Source organism: Macrobrachium nipponense, chromosome 24 (assembly GCF_015104395.2).
Source record: "Macrobrachium nipponense isolate FS-2020 chromosome 24, ASM1510439v2, whole genome shotgun sequence".
NCBI lineage: Eukaryota > Metazoa > Arthropoda > Malacostraca > Decapoda > Palaemonidae > Macrobrachium > Macrobrachium nipponense.
The window spans coordinates 21,987,005-22,006,756 of NC_061091.1; the positions used below are offsets into that span (position 1 = coordinate 21,987,005).

At 35.6% G+C, this 19,752-nt stretch overlaps 3 protein-coding genes across 3 annotated transcripts in view; 2 read left to right on the forward strand and 1 right to left on the reverse strand.

Annotated features, from left to right (window-relative positions):
- Positions 1 to 19,752, forward strand: part of LOC135205514 (glutathione S-transferase Mu 4-like) — a 1,039,821-nt gene that overhangs the window by 250,810 nt on the left and 769,259 nt on the right. The window lies entirely within an intron of this gene.
- On the forward strand, positions 14,170 to 14,793 carry LOC135202520 (uncharacterized). Its single transcript, XM_064231977.1, has 2 exons — positions 14,170 to 14,258; positions 14,505 to 14,793. Exons 1-2 carry the CDS (start codon positions 14,170 to 14,172, stop codon positions 14,791 to 14,793), a joined length of 378 nt encoding a protein of 125 aa, XP_064088047.1.
- LOC135202527 (serine-rich adhesin for platelets-like) overlaps positions 14,796 to 19,752 on the reverse strand; it is a 66,785-nt gene continuing 61,828 nt past the window's right edge. Inside the window, exons 18-19 of the mRNA XM_064231991.1 lie at positions 17,606 to 18,028; positions 14,796 to 16,324 (exon numbers count right to left, since the gene is read on the reverse strand). Of these exons, the coding sequence (XP_064088061.1) occupies positions 14,796 to 16,324; positions 17,606 to 18,028 (1,952 nt within the window). The remainder of the gene's footprint in view (positions 16,325 to 17,605; positions 18,029 to 19,752) is intronic.

The window sequence follows — 19,752 nt, forward strand, 5'->3', positions numbered from 1 at the left end:
ACACTATTTCGGGTCAGGACAATAAAATGCTCCTGTGCAAGGTCCCGATCGCAGTTTTAGCCTTGAGTTTTTTGAGTTATACGCATAAAATATCGAACCTCAATGACTCAACTTAACTTTAAAAATACGGCTGGATTGCAAGGAATAACATGTCTATAAAAAACTTTCATTAGGTTAACATACTTAAAACAAATCAACAAAATGTCTAAATGCGCTGACTTGGATCCCTCACTATTTCCAATTTTAGCAAAGAATGAAGTAAACAACAGCAAGTACAAACAGTTAATATTGAATACAGTAGAGATAACTTGTCTTAATAGTAATCACTCAATTCCGTATAGTTCAAGTCATTCATACGTTCGTTGCTTTATACGTAACTAGCAGCAACATAATGCTAAAAACACACAATACGTTGCCGATGGTAATAAAGAGAAGAATCAAACAAATCGTGCTTAAGCAAATTTGGTTACTGTGTCATCTAGTCAGACGGTCAGGGTCAGTCAAATCTGCCGAAGTGTTCAAAGCATAGCACATTCCACATAAGCGACTTCAGTGGAGAGGGAGAGCGATGTTGGAAAAATTAAAAAGGAATTTTCCTATGCATCACACGACCGTATCAAGTAATCAGAGCAGGTTCTCGTTTTTTTTAATACATAAGTTATTATAAGTAGTGGTGGATTAAGCCCGACTGTACGCGCCGTAAAAATTAGAATATCTTGTTTTATTCCTTTAGTACACGTAATATCCTGTATTTACGGACTCACCGTCTGTTGTTCGAACTTCCCTATTGAGAAGTCCGGAGTATATTTCAGTAATGGGCAACAAAGAGTTAATCGTCGTAGCGTAACGCAGATTCAGTAGTGGCGGATAAGCGAGCGCTTACAGATACCTCTATAGTTATAAAAAAAAAAAACATTGATCTGTATCTAGCGTAATTGTGAGATATCCATCTATGGGTATACAAAACATTATCTTACTTACTGTCAAATATGGGGTGTTTATCAAAATCCATTTGAACAAAAAGAGACAGTTAATCAAATAATAACTTATATAGAGGAACCAATCATTCGTCTCATAAATCGTGATATTGTTCAACGACCCAACAGAATTCTCCCACAACCGCAGTCGCAGTTTGCACGCAAAATCTCGAGACGCATGCACCCTCGAATGTCTTAGTGCGTGTAAAAAGACTTTGCTGGGAAATGAAATTTTAATCCTTCCCAACACTGAAATATAACAATTTCCGTGAACAAAGCCCTAGACACTGTTGACTCGCAGCAACAAGTTAATCTAGTAATCCACAAAACCTATATATATAAATATCACATTTTTTTTATTGTTACTAATTTTTAATCACTCCCAACCAGTCGTAAATGAATCTCTCTTATACTCTATCTAAAGTAATATCCGTAAAGTCATTCAGGCAGAGGTGATTCAGCAGAAATTTTTTTTTTATCTTTTATCTGAATACCAGGAAGTTTCTCCACTAACGAGTGATCTCTGGGGAAAAACGGATGTCATTGAAAACAAAATACGGTCTAAGGACAAACATAAAGCTATATAAGTACCTTCGTATAGACTCCCAATGAAATTTCAAAATAGAGATAAATGACAAAGTTGAAAAATGTTAGTAATAGGAGTCATTCCCGATGGTTTTCCAGTGCCATGGACCGATGATATCTTATCTTTGTTAGTTCGGAATAAATTTTTCACCAGCTTGGACTTACTTAAAGGCTTTCACCAGATACCATTACCTAAGTGATTGTACCTCATACACCGTTTTCAGCACACTCAGGGGACATTATCAATTTTTACGTATGCCTCCGGCTTACGTTGCGCCCCAGTTACAATATAGTGTTTGGAGACTTTTAGGGGATACCCTACATGCTTATATGGTTGGTGTTGTAATCTTTTCTAATACCTTAGAAGTACATTCACATAAAGTAGAGCTAGTGCTACAGAGACAAAGACAAATAATCTCAGAGTAAAATATCTAAATGTGAGTTTTTTAAAACCGAACATGTTTATTTACGTTTTATGTGTCTAGTCAAGGTCTTAAAGTATTCCATGGTAAGGTGTCGGCTATTCAAAACTTCCGGTACCTATTAACATAAAAAGGGGATACAGCACTTTTGCGCTGTAGTGGGTATTACAATCGTATGTAAATATGTAACTCTTCAATTATGACAGCTCCCTTAACAGATCTTACGAAGAAGGACGTAGATTTATTATGGTCTAAAAAGCATCAACAGACGTTCGATATCTTAAAAGCGGAATAATGCAGCTCACCTAACTTAAAAATCCCTGATTTAAATAAGGAATTTTTTTTTATTGCAACAGACGCCTCAGACCAAGGGGTAAGAGGGGTACTACTTCAGCAATATGATAAACAGTTCTTCCCTATAGCTTTTTATTCACGTAAACTAAAGCCCTCTGAAAGTAAATATGCAGTAATAGGCAAGGAAGGGTTAGGTATCGTTAACTCACTAGTACATTTTAAGTTCATAATCTACAGCTATCCTGATAAAATCCTTACTGACCATAAAGTCACTTACCGAGTTTTTTCAAAGGCTTTAATCACAGCCCCAAGCCCCAAAGGAACTCGGTGACATATGATCATTCAGGTTTTGGAGCCAAGTTAAGATATCTACCTGGGAAAGCAAATATCATAGCTGACGCATTATCCTGCAATCCCGCACCATACTGCAAAGAACCATTAATTGGACTAAAGATATAGAAACATCTGTGCCTATTGTTAAAACCGTATCTAAACAAGAAAATTCACTAACCCAAGAGATCGCGAGCATTGAATATCTGGGTCAGAGCGCCGAACTGTTACAAACTGAACAAAGCAAGAGTCGACAGCAATAAGCAAAACAATAAACACTTCGAACGGTAACAGGGTCAGCAGCTAAGCAAAACAATAAACACTTCGAACGGAAACAGGGTCAGCAGCTAAGCAAAACAATAAACACTTCGAACGAAAACCCTAAACCAAAAGTATATTTAAAGTATGTGTATCAGAATTATGTAATCAAATGTAATATATGTAGGTCTGTGACGAGGAAAACCCGAAGAACACAGCAAGTGACTAACGACCAGGTAGTAGTAATAATCTCTTTCATACCAATCGTCCTAAACTGGTTGCATTCCATCATCCAGGGTTCTCTATTATGTCACAGAAAGCCAAATCACTGTTTTACTGGCCTACAATGCTTACAGATATAAAAAGCACATAACTAATTGTAACACGTGTCATGAAAACAAGGGATACACTAAGACACCTGTCAGTTTAGGGGCCTATCCTGTGCCAAATCAATCCTTGAAAGAATATACGTAGAATTATTAACAGAATCACGAGTTAACTCACTAGTACATTTTAAGTTCATAATCTACGGCTATCCTGATAAAATCCTTACTGACCATAAAGTCACTTACCGAGTTTTTTCAAAGGCTTTAATCACAGCCCCAAAGGAACTCGGTGACATATGATCATTCAGGTTTTGGAGCCAAGTTAAGATATCTACCTGGGAAAGCAAATATCATAGCTGACGCATTATCCCGCACCATACTGCAAAGAACCATTAATTGGACTAAAAGATATAGAAACATCCGTGCCTATTGTTAAAACCGTATCTAAACAAGAAAATTCATTAACCCAAGAGATCGCGAGCATTGAATATCTGGGTCAGAGCGCCGAACTGTTACAAACTGAACAAAGCAAGAGTCGACAGCAATAAGCAAAACAATAAACACTTCGAACGGTAACAGGGTCAGCAGCTAGAACAAAACATAAAACACTTCGAACGGAACAGGGTCAGCAGCTAAGCAAAACAATAAAAAAACACTTCGAACGGAAACCCTAAACCAAAAGTATATTTAAAGTATGTGTATCAGAATTATGTAATCAAATGTAATATTATATGTAGGTCCGTGACGAGGAAAACCCGAAGAACACAGCAGGTGACTAACGACCAGGTAGTAGTAATAATCTCTTTCATACCAATCGTCCTAAACTGGTTGCATTCCGTCATCCAGGGTTCTCTATTATGTCACAGAAAGCCAAATCACTGTTTTACTGGCCTACAATGCTTACAGATATAAAAAGCACATAACTAATTGTAACACGTGTCATGAAAACAATGGATACACTAAGACACCTGTCAGTTTAGGGGCCTATCCTGTGCCAAATCAATCCTTGAAAGAATATACGTAGAATTATTAACAGAATTACGAGTCTGACAGAGGAAATAAACACTTCTTAGTGTTAATAGTTCCTTGACACGTTATATAGAATTAATAACACTAAAAACAAACACCGCAATTGAGTGCGCTAGGAATATTTATGAGTGGTAAATCAGTAAACATGGAATTCAACACATAATAATAATCTGACTCGGGTGGTGTAAATCAATAATAATCTCCTTAACTCGTTGTGTGAATCCCTTTCCATTAAGAAAACCAATACTATATTTTATCACCCAGAGTCAATAGGTTTGGTAGAACGGATAAACAGGAAAGTGTCAATGTCTTACGAGTTACACTCGTGATATTGGATCCGAACTGGATTATAGCGGTTCTCGTTTTAAATACTTGATCATTTATATAGAATGATACCGCAAGTAGCCTTATACGGTACGCCGCTAGAACACTTTTTCCACATATTCAAGCCAACCATTAATTTATCAAATATATATATTATAAATAAATAAATATAAAAATGAAATAAATATGGATACAAGTGGAGCCAATATAATACACTCCGTAAGAAGTCGGAAGGGTTACAAATTATAATAAAAAAGGAATCACGATAAAATCTATAAGCAAAACGTAACCATAGGTTAATTGAATATCCAAATATATATGCGTAAAGATTTGAACTCTAACTTAAAGCTTTAGTAATGACAAATAAGCTAAAAGTTCAAACACATATCAAAACCTACTGCCATATTGTCTGTCCCGGTGATTTATATTCGTAGTCAATGAAAAAAATAAATAAATAAATAAAAAATAAAAATAATAAATAAATAGAATAAAATAAAAAAATGAATTTTTAAAGTCAGGAAGTCTAGAAGTGAAAATGTATATCTATGGAATAATCCTATATGGATCTTACAGGGCAAATAATATATATAGAATTTGTATGGAAACCTTTTTCATTAGTTTGAATAAGGAATATCTAATTTAACATAATTACATTTATTTACAATCATGAAGATTTCCAACATGAAACTAATATATTGTTCAATTTTGGTACTGTTTTTTTTTCAGACATTCTTCTCGTGTGGGTGGAGTATTAAAAGCAAAAAATACCCAATTTATACTAAAGTCGTATTTATTACAGCAAGTAACATAACTCTTAAGCTGGTGATGAGGTCATCAGTCTAGAAGGTGCCTGTCGCATTTGCCGATTCACCATTGTTCCTTTTAACCTCAATAAACCGCTTGCAAAGCAGGTTGGCTGGAGAGAGGAATGCTTTAGCTCATGAACTTCACATGTGGTTCATAGGTCATGATGACATACATAGCCATAACCCATTCTTATCCGCATTGCAATGCAAGCTTGGTTAAGGAATTGCAATCGTTTTAAAATTAATAAACAAAATAAGCAAATAGAATTTCTATAACAACAAAATGAATTAATTTTTTCTGAACCTCATAGACAATTAGTCAATAAATCAGCTTATGATATTGGTAAACGGACATTTAGAAATATCAAGTCATGGATATGAAATATTTACTTGCAACATTAGCCTATTACAATTCAAGTAAATCACATTCATGGAAAAATGTCACATTTTCTTGAAAAACCCAAAGTTTATATAGAAATTAGTTACATAGTGGGTTCTTTCGTTGCATCTCCTGCCTATTAATAGAGTTTTAAAAATTAACCTCAGAGGATGCGCGCGAGAAATTTGAATATGAAACTTTTGTTAGGGGCACATAGGATCGGATTTTATCACAACTTAATTTCAGTAAGCATAGAGAAATACAGAATCATGATTAATATTCTCTTTGACTCTTATGTTGCATGGCAATCTTACAAATAGCTCCGTTTTCCACTTCTTTGTCTAGTAACTTACTACCAGTAATATCGAATTTTCTTTGGGATTCGTATTGATATCTGTTTATTTTTTATAATTATGGATATTTTTACAGTCATCATAGACCTGGATAGGTTCACTCATTGTTAATGCCATGGATAAAAAAGTTTGTACAGCTGACTCTTTTGAATTCCATAAAATATCAGCAAATTCATGTGGGTTAAGTCTGGTTCTAAATGGCTTTCTCCCTCCCGTATTTGATGTTGTCTGAAATTACTTTGCCATTGTGACAAGTATAATTTCACTTGCAGGCTGATTAATGGAACCTGGTTACAGTATCCTGCAGTACGAGAGTTTCACATCGCAACTTCAAAAAAATCGTTCGTCGCTGCGGACGACTGCAGTCAAGTAACAACCGCCTACAATGTGAAAGGAATAAGCACCATCATAAGTGAACAAGCTTATTTCATGGCCTTCTTCGACCGACACCCGTATCCCGTCGTTAATCTCGTTTTAATGCGGAATGCTCCGGCGGCTGTCGGAAATAGACTACAAAAGGGACATACTTCCGACAATTACAACCAGAAGGATATTCAACTCTACGTTGCTGGCGAAGGACTCGTGCTGGGGATGATTTTATTCATCGCGAACGTATTCTTGTGGCTTAGGATGCAGAGAACAAGTAATGAGGCCCGCAAATAGAACGTTGGACCCCCGCCAGGCAATTTTCCCCTTGTTTTAACCATTTGGAATTGGCCATTTCATTTGGCTATAGGTGGTTGTCTGGAACTGTGTAATGGACAAAAAGTTGTTTGAACGCTAGTTAAATGTGTAGTAGTATAACCTCGGTCATGTATCCTATATATAAATGGATCATAAATAACAGAGTTCGAAATATAAGTCTTTGCGTGTACGCACTAGTGGAAATCTATAATATAAATGATCAATAAATCTAACCTTTAGAGGATTGTGATACAGACACTTATGCTTGAATATATATAAGAGATATAAAAAATACTTATAAGTAAAGTAAAAAAAAATTCCATGGTTGGGTACAAACAAATACAAACGATTCAAAGATAATTAAGATATAAAACATAATATTGCATATGATGATATTCGTAAATAATGGTGATCACGTGGGATATATACTGACTACAGTTTTTCACTTCATCTCTTTAAGATACATATGCTACAGAAAATACTAATGTACTCTGATAATCGCATAGAATAAAGATTAACATGATAGAGTTGAATATCCTTCTGGTTGTAATTGTCGGAAGTATGTCCCTTTTGTAGTCTATTTCCGACAGCCGCCGGAGCATTCCGCATTAAAACGAGATTAACGATATTACTGGTGGTAAGTACGCACTAGGAATCTATATATAAATGATCATAAATAACAGTCGAAATATATCTTTGCGTGTACGCACTAGGAATCTATTTAAAGTGCACATATATTAATCATAATTATATGAATCCATATACATATGTATAAATAAATCAGGTAGCCTATAATCAATCTGTTACCTTTTATCTTACCAATAACTGCAGATATATAACAGTTAGCATAAAAATCAACGAATCAATCAGCATAAACATTAATAATTTTTATCAATTCATATATGAATTTTTATCAGTTAATATATGATTTTTATCATGTTAATCTTTATTCTATGCGATTATCAGAGTACATTAGTATTTTCTGTAGCATATGTATCTTAAAGAGATGAAGTGAAAAACTGTATCAGTATATATCACGTGATCACTATTATTTACGAATATCATCATATGCATATTATGTTTTATATCTTATTACTTGAATCTGTATTTGTGTACACCATGAATTTTTTTTTACTTATAAGTATTTTTTATATATCTATATATATTCACATAGTGTCTGTATCACAATCCTATAAGTCAAATGCAAGTCAAGCTTGAGTAATATTCAGTGGTTGGTTTTGGTAGCTGACCGAGCTTTTATGTAAGTGATTACATAATAAAAATATGGAATGTTACTTCATATATATAAAAAACTAAAACTAAAGAGGTCAACCAGATTGCTTGCAGGAATGTGATAAGACTAGAGACGCTAAGATGACGTTTACAATAAAGTAGGCTAAGGTGACATGCCGTCACCTGTGGTCATTCATTTGTTTTGAAACATTAGTCTAAGCTCCCTGCTTGAGACAACTACCGCGACCTATAATTCAAACGGCCTACGTGATTATTAATGTGTCTCATTTGTATGTATGTTCATATGTTCGAGCTACTGTCTGCTTCCTTTATGACTTGTAACCGAGATGGTAGTCGGAACAGAACGGAATTAGCCATCATCGTTGGCAGAAGCGATCAAGCCATCGTCATTAGAAGACCTGTACAAATATCCCCTGAACTTCATCATGTAATCTCAGAGAATATAAGTATTTTTTTATACTTCGTGTTTTCTACTAGAACCTCACATCATTGCCGAATCATCATGAGTTTAACACATCGTCGTCATAACCAAAGAAGATAATACCGACTTCGTAATGATCTACAACCCCCAAGACACTCCAATGAGTATGGAAGTGCATAACCAACCGACTTAGCGTAGGATTATCGCAAGTCTAACATTACCTCATAGGGCGCCTTATTATACAAGGCAACAGCCCTAATACACATACTATACTAATGTCAGAAGAGTTCGCTTTAAGTGTGTATATTGATCATTGTTTTATTGTTCTTAAATGCTACATTCATTTCAAAATTCTCAAGAAAACTGAAAAGAACTCTTTAGTATAAGGAGTTTTTTGTGAAATACGTTTCTCTTTTGTTAACAAAACATGCTTTTTCTACTGCCTTGAATGCTTTGTCAGATAGTCAGATATTCCTATTGATATATATATATATATATATATATAGATTATATATATATATATATATATATATATATCTATATATATATATATATATAATCTATATATATACTAGTTAGTTATTTATAATTATATATATGTATATATATAAGTATATATATGAAGCAGAAGCGAGTGATAATCGAAATATCGTAAAAAATAGTTGATAAATAATAAGAAAGTCTCGAGAGACGTTATTGAGTTAACAAGTGACATTAATATCATGTTGTGCCTATAAAAATAAGCGAAGAGCAAAAGTGCAAAGGTCGTAGACCAGGTCGAACCAATTTACAGAGATCAGAGGTTAATAGCAAGTGCAGTACAGTACATAACTATCGCAAGCCTTGACCTTACACAGTGACCTCTTACGAGATGTTACCAGGACATCATATCAGTCGCTGAACGAAACGCAGTGAAAATAGAACGTGAATAGAATTGGATATGCGAACTCTTATAGACTTAAAAGTGAGGAACTTTCATGGTTAGTAGGCACCTAAGCAAAGATCATATATATCCGATGGTACGAAGAAAAGGCAGAAAGAGGACAAGAGACTGCAAAGGAGAGCGTTGAGTGTGTCGTTGCGACTGCGGGCGATGTGACTTGGGCCTAGGTGGCTGTATTAGTTTCCTTTACTGTTGCTTGCAGAGCTATTACTAACCAGATTCAGGGAGCTTTCCGACTTCTTCACTTGAAAGTTCAGTTTACTGAGGTGTTTCAAGAGGTTTTCGTTGAGAAGGTTTCCTATTAGTTTTGCTCCTTCCAAATTCAAGTGAGTTCCATCTCTTTTATATACTTTTTTATTCCCTATAAATCTGTCCCAAAAGTTTACAAACCTAACACCTTTTTCTTGGCATATTAGTTCCACTCTGTCATTGATTCCAATTGCCTTGCTAAGGGAGTAGTGGCTTACATTTTTTCTGGACAAAGGTCCTGTAAGAATGCTGTTATCAGTTTTCTCACGGATGTTCTCTACAACATTAGTCATGTTGGCTACAAGACCTTCTGTCTGGCCAGTTCCTCCGTCTTTTAGAAACAAGTCATACCCTCCTCTCTGCACTATCATTGCACTTTTTTTGTTATTTACCTTGATTTATTTTTCACAGCCTCACCTATCTTCTTTGCTCCTGCACCTGGGTAAGAATTAAACATTTTCTTACTTCTATTTTTGGCCACAAAATTTAAGCCCTGATCTTTTATTAACAAGATTTTGCCTCCTTTGTTTTCTTTATTTTTTTTTTTTCAAAAGATCTACTTTAGGTGCAAATGTTACAAACACTGTACAGAATCAGTAAGGAATAACAGATGCAGGTATCCGCATGTGAGTGAACCAGCAAGGCTAACGAAAAGAACAGTCAAGTTTGAAGGGAATCAGCTGTCAAAAAAAAAAAAAAAAAAAAAAAAAAACTACATTAAATATAATTGCGTATATCTGGATAGGTTGGAAGATGATGCTCGTAGGAAATATACTCATTGTAGGCGACCAAAATCCACAACAAAAGTTAGAATTCTTGTATAGAACTGCCGGTGTTAACTTGCGGTGTGAAAAGCGTACTTGTGATATGCTGTAGGCATGTTTTGTATGAATGAATATAATATTAATAAAAGAATGGACACAGTAACTGTCATAAATAGCTTTGAAACATACTACATGGTACATACATGCATACACTCACACACCTCAACTTCCATCCTTTAGGATGAGTGTTGTCGCTTGTTAACCTTTCAAATATGGGCCAAAAGTTTGTTGCACAGGCTTGGACAAATGTCTTAATAAAATATATAATTGTTTGGGATCCTATATATATTTTCGATTGATCCCTCTAAACTGCATATATAGCTTCTTGCAGAGAAATATTGATGAAATACAAGCGACTTATTTATTATCAGAGAATCGATATTTAATATTTTTAGGCCTATTGTCGTCATAGGAGAGGTCAGTGGTTTCAGTTATTCTTTTCAGAGAACTGAACGTCTAAATAATTGCGTTATTTAGTTTGGTGTTAGAAATAAGAAAGCATTTTGACTAGATTTTTGTTATTGCAGAGAAAACGAAAAGATGCAAATTAGTTATATAATTAATATGTTCAGCTCTCAGGATTTTCAAAATGGCAAGGAGACAGGAAACTTCCACCATAGGCAGAAATTACCAATTGGAAAAAGGCTTTTCATCATTCAGATGATTTTGAATGCCATATCGTCATGTTTTATTTATACAGATAAATGTCATTAACTGAAGTAGTTTTGTATCAAGGTTATGAATTTTGTGAAATATCCTTGCATTATTTTTGAAAGATGATTGGTTTCGTACTGAGAATTTTATAAGATTCTTTTTTTAATACCTTCATATAGTTGTAATATGAACACAGTTTATTTTCTTACTTTTGAGCAAAATCTTCACAATATAAGTATGGATAATTTTAAAGAGCATAATTAGGCTTATGCATGGACAAGTAATAGTTGAAATAAATGCACAAAGGTAATGAAGTCCTTTGCTTTGATCATGCTTTGATTTCTTGTACAATACGTCGCATAATTGCAAGAAAAAACATCGTTTTACGAAGGTACAGTTTTTTTTTTTTTTCAGAGATCTTGTCATGCGATTACATTCAATAGTATTGTATACATAGTTTTAAATGTACTTAGTCTTGAGTGTAGTGTTGAATATGCGCTGTCCTTTTTGATACGTAGAGAGAGTTGAAATAAGAGCTTATTTGCAAAATAGTGCTGGACACAATTAATTTTTGGGTGGAAGGAAAGAATTAAGTCCTTATTTGATAATTCCTTTATCCAAAATAATTCACATTAGATTACAAGTCTTCGGGCATGTATTTTAAGCAAAATTATACAATTAAGTACACACGATTATTTTTACATAATTATCCATAGGTAAGGACTAATTACAAACAGTTAGATGTTTGACCTTTTTTATAAGGTTAATATAATTTAGCATTTATGGGGCACTTTCCGTTCTCATCGGCACAGATGAAGAACTTGATGAACTTGTTGATCCTGCAGAAGTTGACTCATCTGAAGATAAAGAACTAGTTGATGCATCAGAAGAAGCAGAACTGGTTGATCCCTGTGTAGATATGTCAGCAGAACTAGTAGATCCTTCTGAAGGTGTTGATTCAGCAGAGCTAGTCGATCTTGATGGAGAGGATGACCCAGCAGAACTGGTAGATCCTGCTGAAGATGTTGATCCTGCAGAACTAGTAGATCCTGACGAAGATGCTGATTCAGGAGAACTAGTAGATCCTGATGAAGAAGTGGATTCAGCAGAACTAGTAGATCCTGATGAGGAAGTGGATTCAGCAGAACTAGTAGATCCTATCCTGATGAAGATGTGGATTCAGGAGAACTAGTAGATCCTGATGAAGAAGTGGATTCAGCAGAACTAGTAGATCCTGATGAAGATGTGGATTCAGGAGAACTAGTAGATCCTTCTGAAGATGTTGACTCAGCAGAACTAGTAGATCCTGATGAAGAAGTGGATTCAGCAGAACTAGTAGATCCTTCTGAAGAAGTGGATTCAGCAGAACTAGTAGATCCTGATGAAGTGGATTCAGCAGAACTAGTAGATCCTGATGAAGAAGTGGATTCAGCAGAACTAGTAGATCCTGATGAACGAAGTGGGATTCAGCAGAGAACTAGTAGAATCCTGAGGAAGAACGTAAGGGGATTCAGCAGAACTAGTAGATCCTGATGAAGAAGTGGATTCAGGTAGAAGCTAGTAGATCCTGATGAAGAAGTGGGATTCAGGCAGAACTAGTAGATCCTTCTGATAGATGTTGGACTCAGCAGAACTAGTAGATCCTGAAGGAGAAGTGGATTCAGGAGGGAAACGTAGTAGATCCTTCTGAAGATGTTTTTGACTCAGCAGAACTAGTTAGATCCTTGATGAAGCAAGTGGATTCTGCAGAACTAGTAGATCCTGATGAAGAAGTGGATTCAGCAGAACTGGTAGATCCAGACCATGAATGAAGTGGAATTCAGCAGAAAACTAGTTAGATTCCTGATGGGAGAAGTGGATTTCAGGAGATAACTATAGATCCTTGAATGAATGATGTTGAACTCAGCAGAAACTAGGGAGATCCTTCTGAAGATGTTGACTCAGAGCACTAGTAGATCCTGATAAGAAGAAGGATTCATGGAGAACTAGTTGATCCTTCTGAAGATGTTGATGTTGACTTCAGCAGAAACTCGTTAGATCCTTCTGAAGATGTTGACGAATGCAGAACTAGTAGATCCTGATGAAAGAAGTGGATTCAGGAGAAACTAGTTTGATGCCTTCTGAAGATGTTGACTCCAGGCAGAACTAGTAGATCCTTCTGAAGATGTTGGATATCAGCAGAACTAAGTAGAATCCGGATGGGTAGAAGTGGGATTCAGGAGGAAACTAGTAGATCCTTCTTGATGTTGACTCAGCAGAAAACTAGTAGATCCTGATGAAGAAGTGAATTCAGCAGAACTAGTAGATTCCTGATGAAAAGAAGGGATTCAACAGAACTAGTAGATCCTGATGAAGAAGGGTATTCAGCAGAACTAGTACGTCCTGATGAAGAAGTGGATTCAGGAGAACTAGTTGATCCTGATGAAGAAGTGGATTCAGGAGAACTAGTAGATCCTCTGAAGATGTTGACTCAGCAGAACTAGTAGATCCTGATGGAGAAGTGGATTCAGGAGAACTAGTAGATCCTTCTGAAGATGTTGACTCAGCAGAACTAGTAGATCCTGATGAAGAAGTGGATTCAGCAGAACTAGTTGATCCTTCTGAAGATGTTGACTCAACAGAACTGGTAGATCCTTCTGAAGATGTTGACTCAGCAGAACTAGTAGATCCTGATGGAGAAGTGGATTCAGGAGAACTAGTAGATCCTTCTGAAGATGTTGACTCAGCAGAACTAGGAGATCCTTCTGAAGATGTTGACTCAGCAGAACTAGTAGATCCTGATGAAGAAGTGGATTCAGGAGAACTATTAGATCCTTCTGAAGATATTGACTCAGCAGAACTAGTAGATCCGGATGTAGAAGTGGATTCAGGAGAACTAGTAGATCCTTCTGAAGATGTTGACTCAGAGAACAGTAGATTCTGATGAAAGAAGTGGTCAGCAGAACAGTAGATCCTTCTGAAGAGTGATTCAGCAGAACCAGTAGATTCTAAGAAGTGGGATTCAGCAGAACTATGAATCCTTTCTGAAGAAGTGGATCAGGAGAACTAGTGATCCTGATGAAGAAGGATTACAAACTAGTAGATTCTGAGATTGACTCAGCAGAACTAGTAGATCCTGATGGAGAGTGGATTCAGAAGAGAAACTAGTAGATCCTTCTGAAGATTTTTTGTAGATCAGCACAGAATAGTAGATCCTTCTGAGAAGGGATTCAGCGAGACTAAGTGGATTTCAACTGATGAGAAGTGGATTCAGCTAGACCTAAGTGATCATTCTGAAGATGTTGACTCAGCAAGAATAGTAGATCCTGATGGAGAAGTGGATCAGGAGAACTAGGTAGATCCTTCTGAAGATGTTGACAGCAGAATAGAGATCATCTGAACGAATGACTCAGCGAACTAGTTGATCCTTCTGAAGATGTTGACTCAGCAGAACTGGTAGATCCTTCTGAAGATGTTGACTCAGCAGAACTAGTAGATCCTGATGGAGAAGTGGATTCAGGAGAACTAGTAGATCCTTCTGAAGATGTTGACTCAGCAGAACTAGGAGATCCTTCTGAAGATGTTGACTCAGCAGAACTAGTAGATCCTTCTGAAGATGTTGACTCAGCAGAACTAGTAGATCCTGATGAAGAAGTGGATTCAGGAGAACTAGTTGATCCTTCTGAAGATGTTGACTCATGAGACTAGTATCCTTCTGAAGATGTATTCAGCAGAACTAGTAGATCCGGAGGATAGTGTTCAGAACTAGTAGATCCTTCTGAAGAATGTTGCTCAGCAGAATAGTAGATCGATTGAATGGATTCAGCAGAACTAGTAGATCCTGATGAAGATGTGGATTCAGGAGAACTAGTAGATCCTTCTGAAGATGTTGACTCAGCAGAACTAGTAGTTCCTTCGGAAGAACTGGATTCAGCAGAACTAGTAGATCCTGATGAAGAAGTGGATTCAGGAGAGCTAGTAGATCCTGATGAAGAAGTGGATTCAGCAGAACTAGTAGATCCTTCTGAAGATGTTGACTCAGCAGAACTAGTAGATCCTGATGAAGTAGTGGATTCAGTAGAACTAGTCGATCCTGATGAAGATGTGGATTCAGCAGAACTAGTTGATCCTTCAGAAGATGTTGATCCTGCAGAACTAGTAGTTCCTTCTGAAGAAGTGGATTCAGCAGAACTAGTAGATCCTTCTGAAGATGTTGACTCAGCAGAACTAGTAGATCCTGATGAAGAAGTGGATTCAGTAGAACTAGTAGATCCTGATGAAGAAGTGGATTCAGCAGAACTAGTAGATCCTTCTGAAGATGTTGATCCTGCAGAACTAGTAGTTCCTTCTGAAGAAGTGGATTCAGCAGAACTAGTAGATCCTTCTGAAGAAGTGGATTCAGCAGAACTAGTAGATCCTGATGAAGAAGTGGATTCAGGAGAACTAGTAGATCCTGATGAAGAAGTGGATTCAGCAGAACTAGTAGATCCTGATGAAGAAGTGGATTCAGGAGAACTAGTAGATCCTGATGAAGAAGTGGATTCAGGAGAACTAGTAGATCCTTCTGAAGAAGTGGATTCAGCAGATCTAGTAGATCCTGATGAAGAAGTGGATTCAGCAGAACTAGTGGATCCTTGTGAAGACGTTGATTCAGCAGAACTAGTAGTTCCTTCTGAAGAAGTTGATTCAGCAGAACTAGTAGATCCTGATGAGGAAGTGGATTCAGCAGAACTAGTGGTTCCTTCTGAAGAAGTTGATCCAGCAGAAGTAGTAGTGGATCCTTCTGAAGAAGTTGATTCAGCATAACTAGTAGATCCTGATGAAGAAGTGGATTCAGCAGAACTAGTAGATCCTGATGAGGAAGTAGATTCAGCAGAACTAGTGGATCCTTGTGAAGATGTTGATTCAGCAGAACTAGTAGTTCCTTCTGAAGAAGTGGATTCAGCAGAACTAGTAGTTCCTTCTGAAGAAGTTGATCCAGCAGAAGTAGTAGTAGATCCTTCTGAAGAAGTTGAATCAGCAGAACTAGTAGATCCAGAACTAATAGATTCCTCTGATGAAGTGGGTCCAGCAGAATTAGTAGATTCTTCTGAAGATGTTGGTTCAGCAGAACTCGTTGATCCTTCTGAGTATGGCGAGTGAGCAGAACTACTAGATCCTTCTGATGAAGTGGATCCAGCATTACTAGTAGATGCTTCTGTAGAAGTGGAACCAGCAGAGCTGGTAGAGCCTCCTGAGGAAGATGCATAAGATTATATTCTCATATGGATATCCATATCTTTTAACATTTGGAAGTTATTTTTCAAAAAGTGTTTCAATTTACATTAATGAAAAACGTTGACTTGACAAATTAACCAAATATTAGTTAGATATGTAGTGGATTCTTCCTTGTTGGTTTTGATTTCTCTCTCCCTCGAAACCCATATCCCTGTGCCCGGCTCAACTCAGACTCCGATTGTCAAAGAAAAAGGTACAGTTTGGTTTTGCAATTTTGCTTGACGCACAATTCTTTTCTTTACCTAATTACTGTCTGCTCTCATAATATATAACAAGATCCACATTGCATCTCCTTCAGAGAATAAGTGAAGTGAAGAAATATTTATGACTTGCATCCAAAAGTAACAGTGTTAAGTTACTTATCCTCTCTACCTTACACAACTCCAAATTACATTGAACGAGTTGAGATCGAGAATTATAGTGCATCCTTAATTTACTGACTCAGGAAAACTCAAGAAGTTGTGTACCACTTCTCCTGTAACTCACGGTACCAAGGAGCAACTATCTATTTCAAATTCCAGGGTGAAAGATGAAGAACTGCTGTTACTGTTTTTTATGATTGGTGATAATTGAAAAAGGTATTTTATTCCTTAAATTCCGGGTTCATCATAAAAAGGATATACATTTTCTGGGGTTTTTATGGAGGCACTAATTTATTTGTTAATTGACAACCTCAGAGCCATGGAGCTAGTGCCTTCAACTCCTGTGTAAAATTCTTCTTAGTGACCTAATAATAATCTTTGTTAAATGTAACTTTGCATTTCCCTTAAATCCATTATTTTTAATACCTTTTTCTTTCTTGTTCTCTATTGTTACCTGCGTGGCAGATAGTCTTGTCAGATGTCATTTATTTTAGAGTAAATGATAAACATCATGCAGCCACGCACGTAACAATATATTATAATAATTAATATATTATATACATATATATATATATATATATATATATATATATATATATATATATATTATAATTATATATATATATAAGATATTTTTGTAAGCAATTAAAATTTTTATTAATTTTTCATTGGTATATTTGAAATCATTGTGAATAATTCCCATTTCGGTGTTTTCTTTAATTGTTTTGCCTCATTATGAAAATCCACCCAATAAGACCGTCTGAGCAATATGGAATATGGAAATGACACCTTACCTTGGGTAATAACTTTAGTGCTTGTCCCATAGATTTCAATTTTGAGTGCTTATATATCTTTTTGAAGCTGATTTCCATAACTCGCGAGATTGCTGTTGACAGCTTGCGTTTTGTTAACTGCCCGACTTAGTAACGTTAAAGCAGCGTTTGCGATTACACTTCTATCTGCTTTGACATAGTTAGTGGCTGTCTTGAGGTCATTTATATGAGACTTCGTGGAAGCTATTAAGTCATCTATTTCATTGATATATAAACTAATATTAGCTAGTTTATCCAACAGGTTGGATATAGCGGTTAACAAATTAGTTATGAAAGTAGACTGTTCAGCTGCCGTTAATCTTTTGTGCCGTCGACGTGAGTTTGTTGCATTTTGTAAATTCTGAATCTCCTGATTCATATTTGCAAACTCAGAGATTGCATTGTCAACCTTGTCTGCTAAAGCTTGTTTGGTGCTTAGCTGTCTTAGAGGCGAAGGGGAAGGTACATTGGATGTGCTTGTAGAAGCTGTAATAAAAAAGTTTCATTAAATTGTTAGAAATATTATGAAAGATCACTGATAAAGCTAGATGATCCTTAGTGGATAGCATTTTCTTATTCGTATTTTAGTACTTTTGTAGCCTTATTTGGAAATACTTGTCATAGTGACCCTGTAGAGGGATGGGTTTCTGAAATATCCTTGAAGGTAATTATTGTTAGTTGGTGCCGTCACTTCAGTTCATTTCTGTTTTAGATTGATCTGGAGACAAGGGAAAGGATGTGGGCTGTTCGTGAATGCATTTAAAGCCTGAATATATTGGATGTTAAACTTTGAATAGGTAGGAAGGCTAAAAGATTTACTCACTGCCCATCAATCAGCTATATACTTTACTGGCAGAATGGTTTTTCCTCAATGTTCTCAGACATTTTATATTTTTGTCCTTATACTTACATTACTACTTATTATCAGACATACTTATAACAAAGTAAAATAATTTTCATCTGTAATTTGAAAATGTTAGGATTAATTTTTGTTGGTATATAACTCGGTGAAAGGTTTGTTAAAACCGTTTTCAAGCATTCAGTGCCCATTATATGGACTAAATAGTGTTTTCCTTTTGGAAAATCAGCATTGCTGCTGATCAACTTTTGTTTTTAAAGAATATGACTGAAAGTTCTCTTCTTTTCGTTCGGTATAAGATACGTTTTCCATCTTTCTTTCTGGCTGCTGTGATTTTTTTCAGCTAGCAGCTGAATTTATCTGCCCCCACTATGAGATCTGGTTATGGGCTTAATAATGTAATATTGCGATATGTTTGTTTACAAAATTCTTTCAAGTTCTTTCACTCGGCAAACGGCCTTCGTTGGCTCGACAGAATATCAATTTCGATAGCTACAATCGTAAATCGGTTACACTTCCGGTCAAAACTAAAAAGTATAAAATAAAAAATATATATAAAATTTCTTGTCAAAAATATGTATCATAATACATTAAAAGATAAAAAGTTACTTTTTGGAATCACACTAGGATTTAAAAAAAAAAAATAAGCTTTGCCTCCAAACTTTTAAGGAAATGCTACAAGAGATAAAAAAAAATAGATTTCCTTCCTTGTAACATTTCCTTCCATGTTTGGCGCCGGTAGTTATATTTCTTTAGACAAGATTAATTGTATTTATAAATCTTGGTGTGACTAAAAAATTGATTAGTTTTCAGTACGTTGTAATAAAAAACTTTTATTTTTTACTTTTTGCATATATTTTTTTTATTTATTGAATGGAGGTTGTGTAACTTATTTTGTAGAACCATATTGTTTTATTTACTTGGGGTTAAGTATAGGATTTTACCATTTAGCTCTTTACATTGACGATAAATACTTTCCAGGCAAGTGTTTTTATAATGTTCCAGATATTAAGATTAAAACATTGTCGCTTTTCTAAATGCATATTTTAACTACAAAACTATTTTTTTTTTACAAACCAATACTTACCGAACAAAACTGAAATCAGCTTTGCTATTGACGTCGAACAAGATATCGCATTCTTTGTATTATTTTTTTTTTTTTTACAAAAGATCTACTTAGGTGGAAATGTTATAAACACTGTACAGAATGAGTAAGGAATAGCAGATGCAAGTATCCACGTATGTGAGAGCGAACCAACAAGGCTAACGAAAAGAACAATCAGGTTTCGAATGGAACCGACTGATGTGTCAAGAAAAACTTTACATTAAAAATAATTGCGAATGATATCTG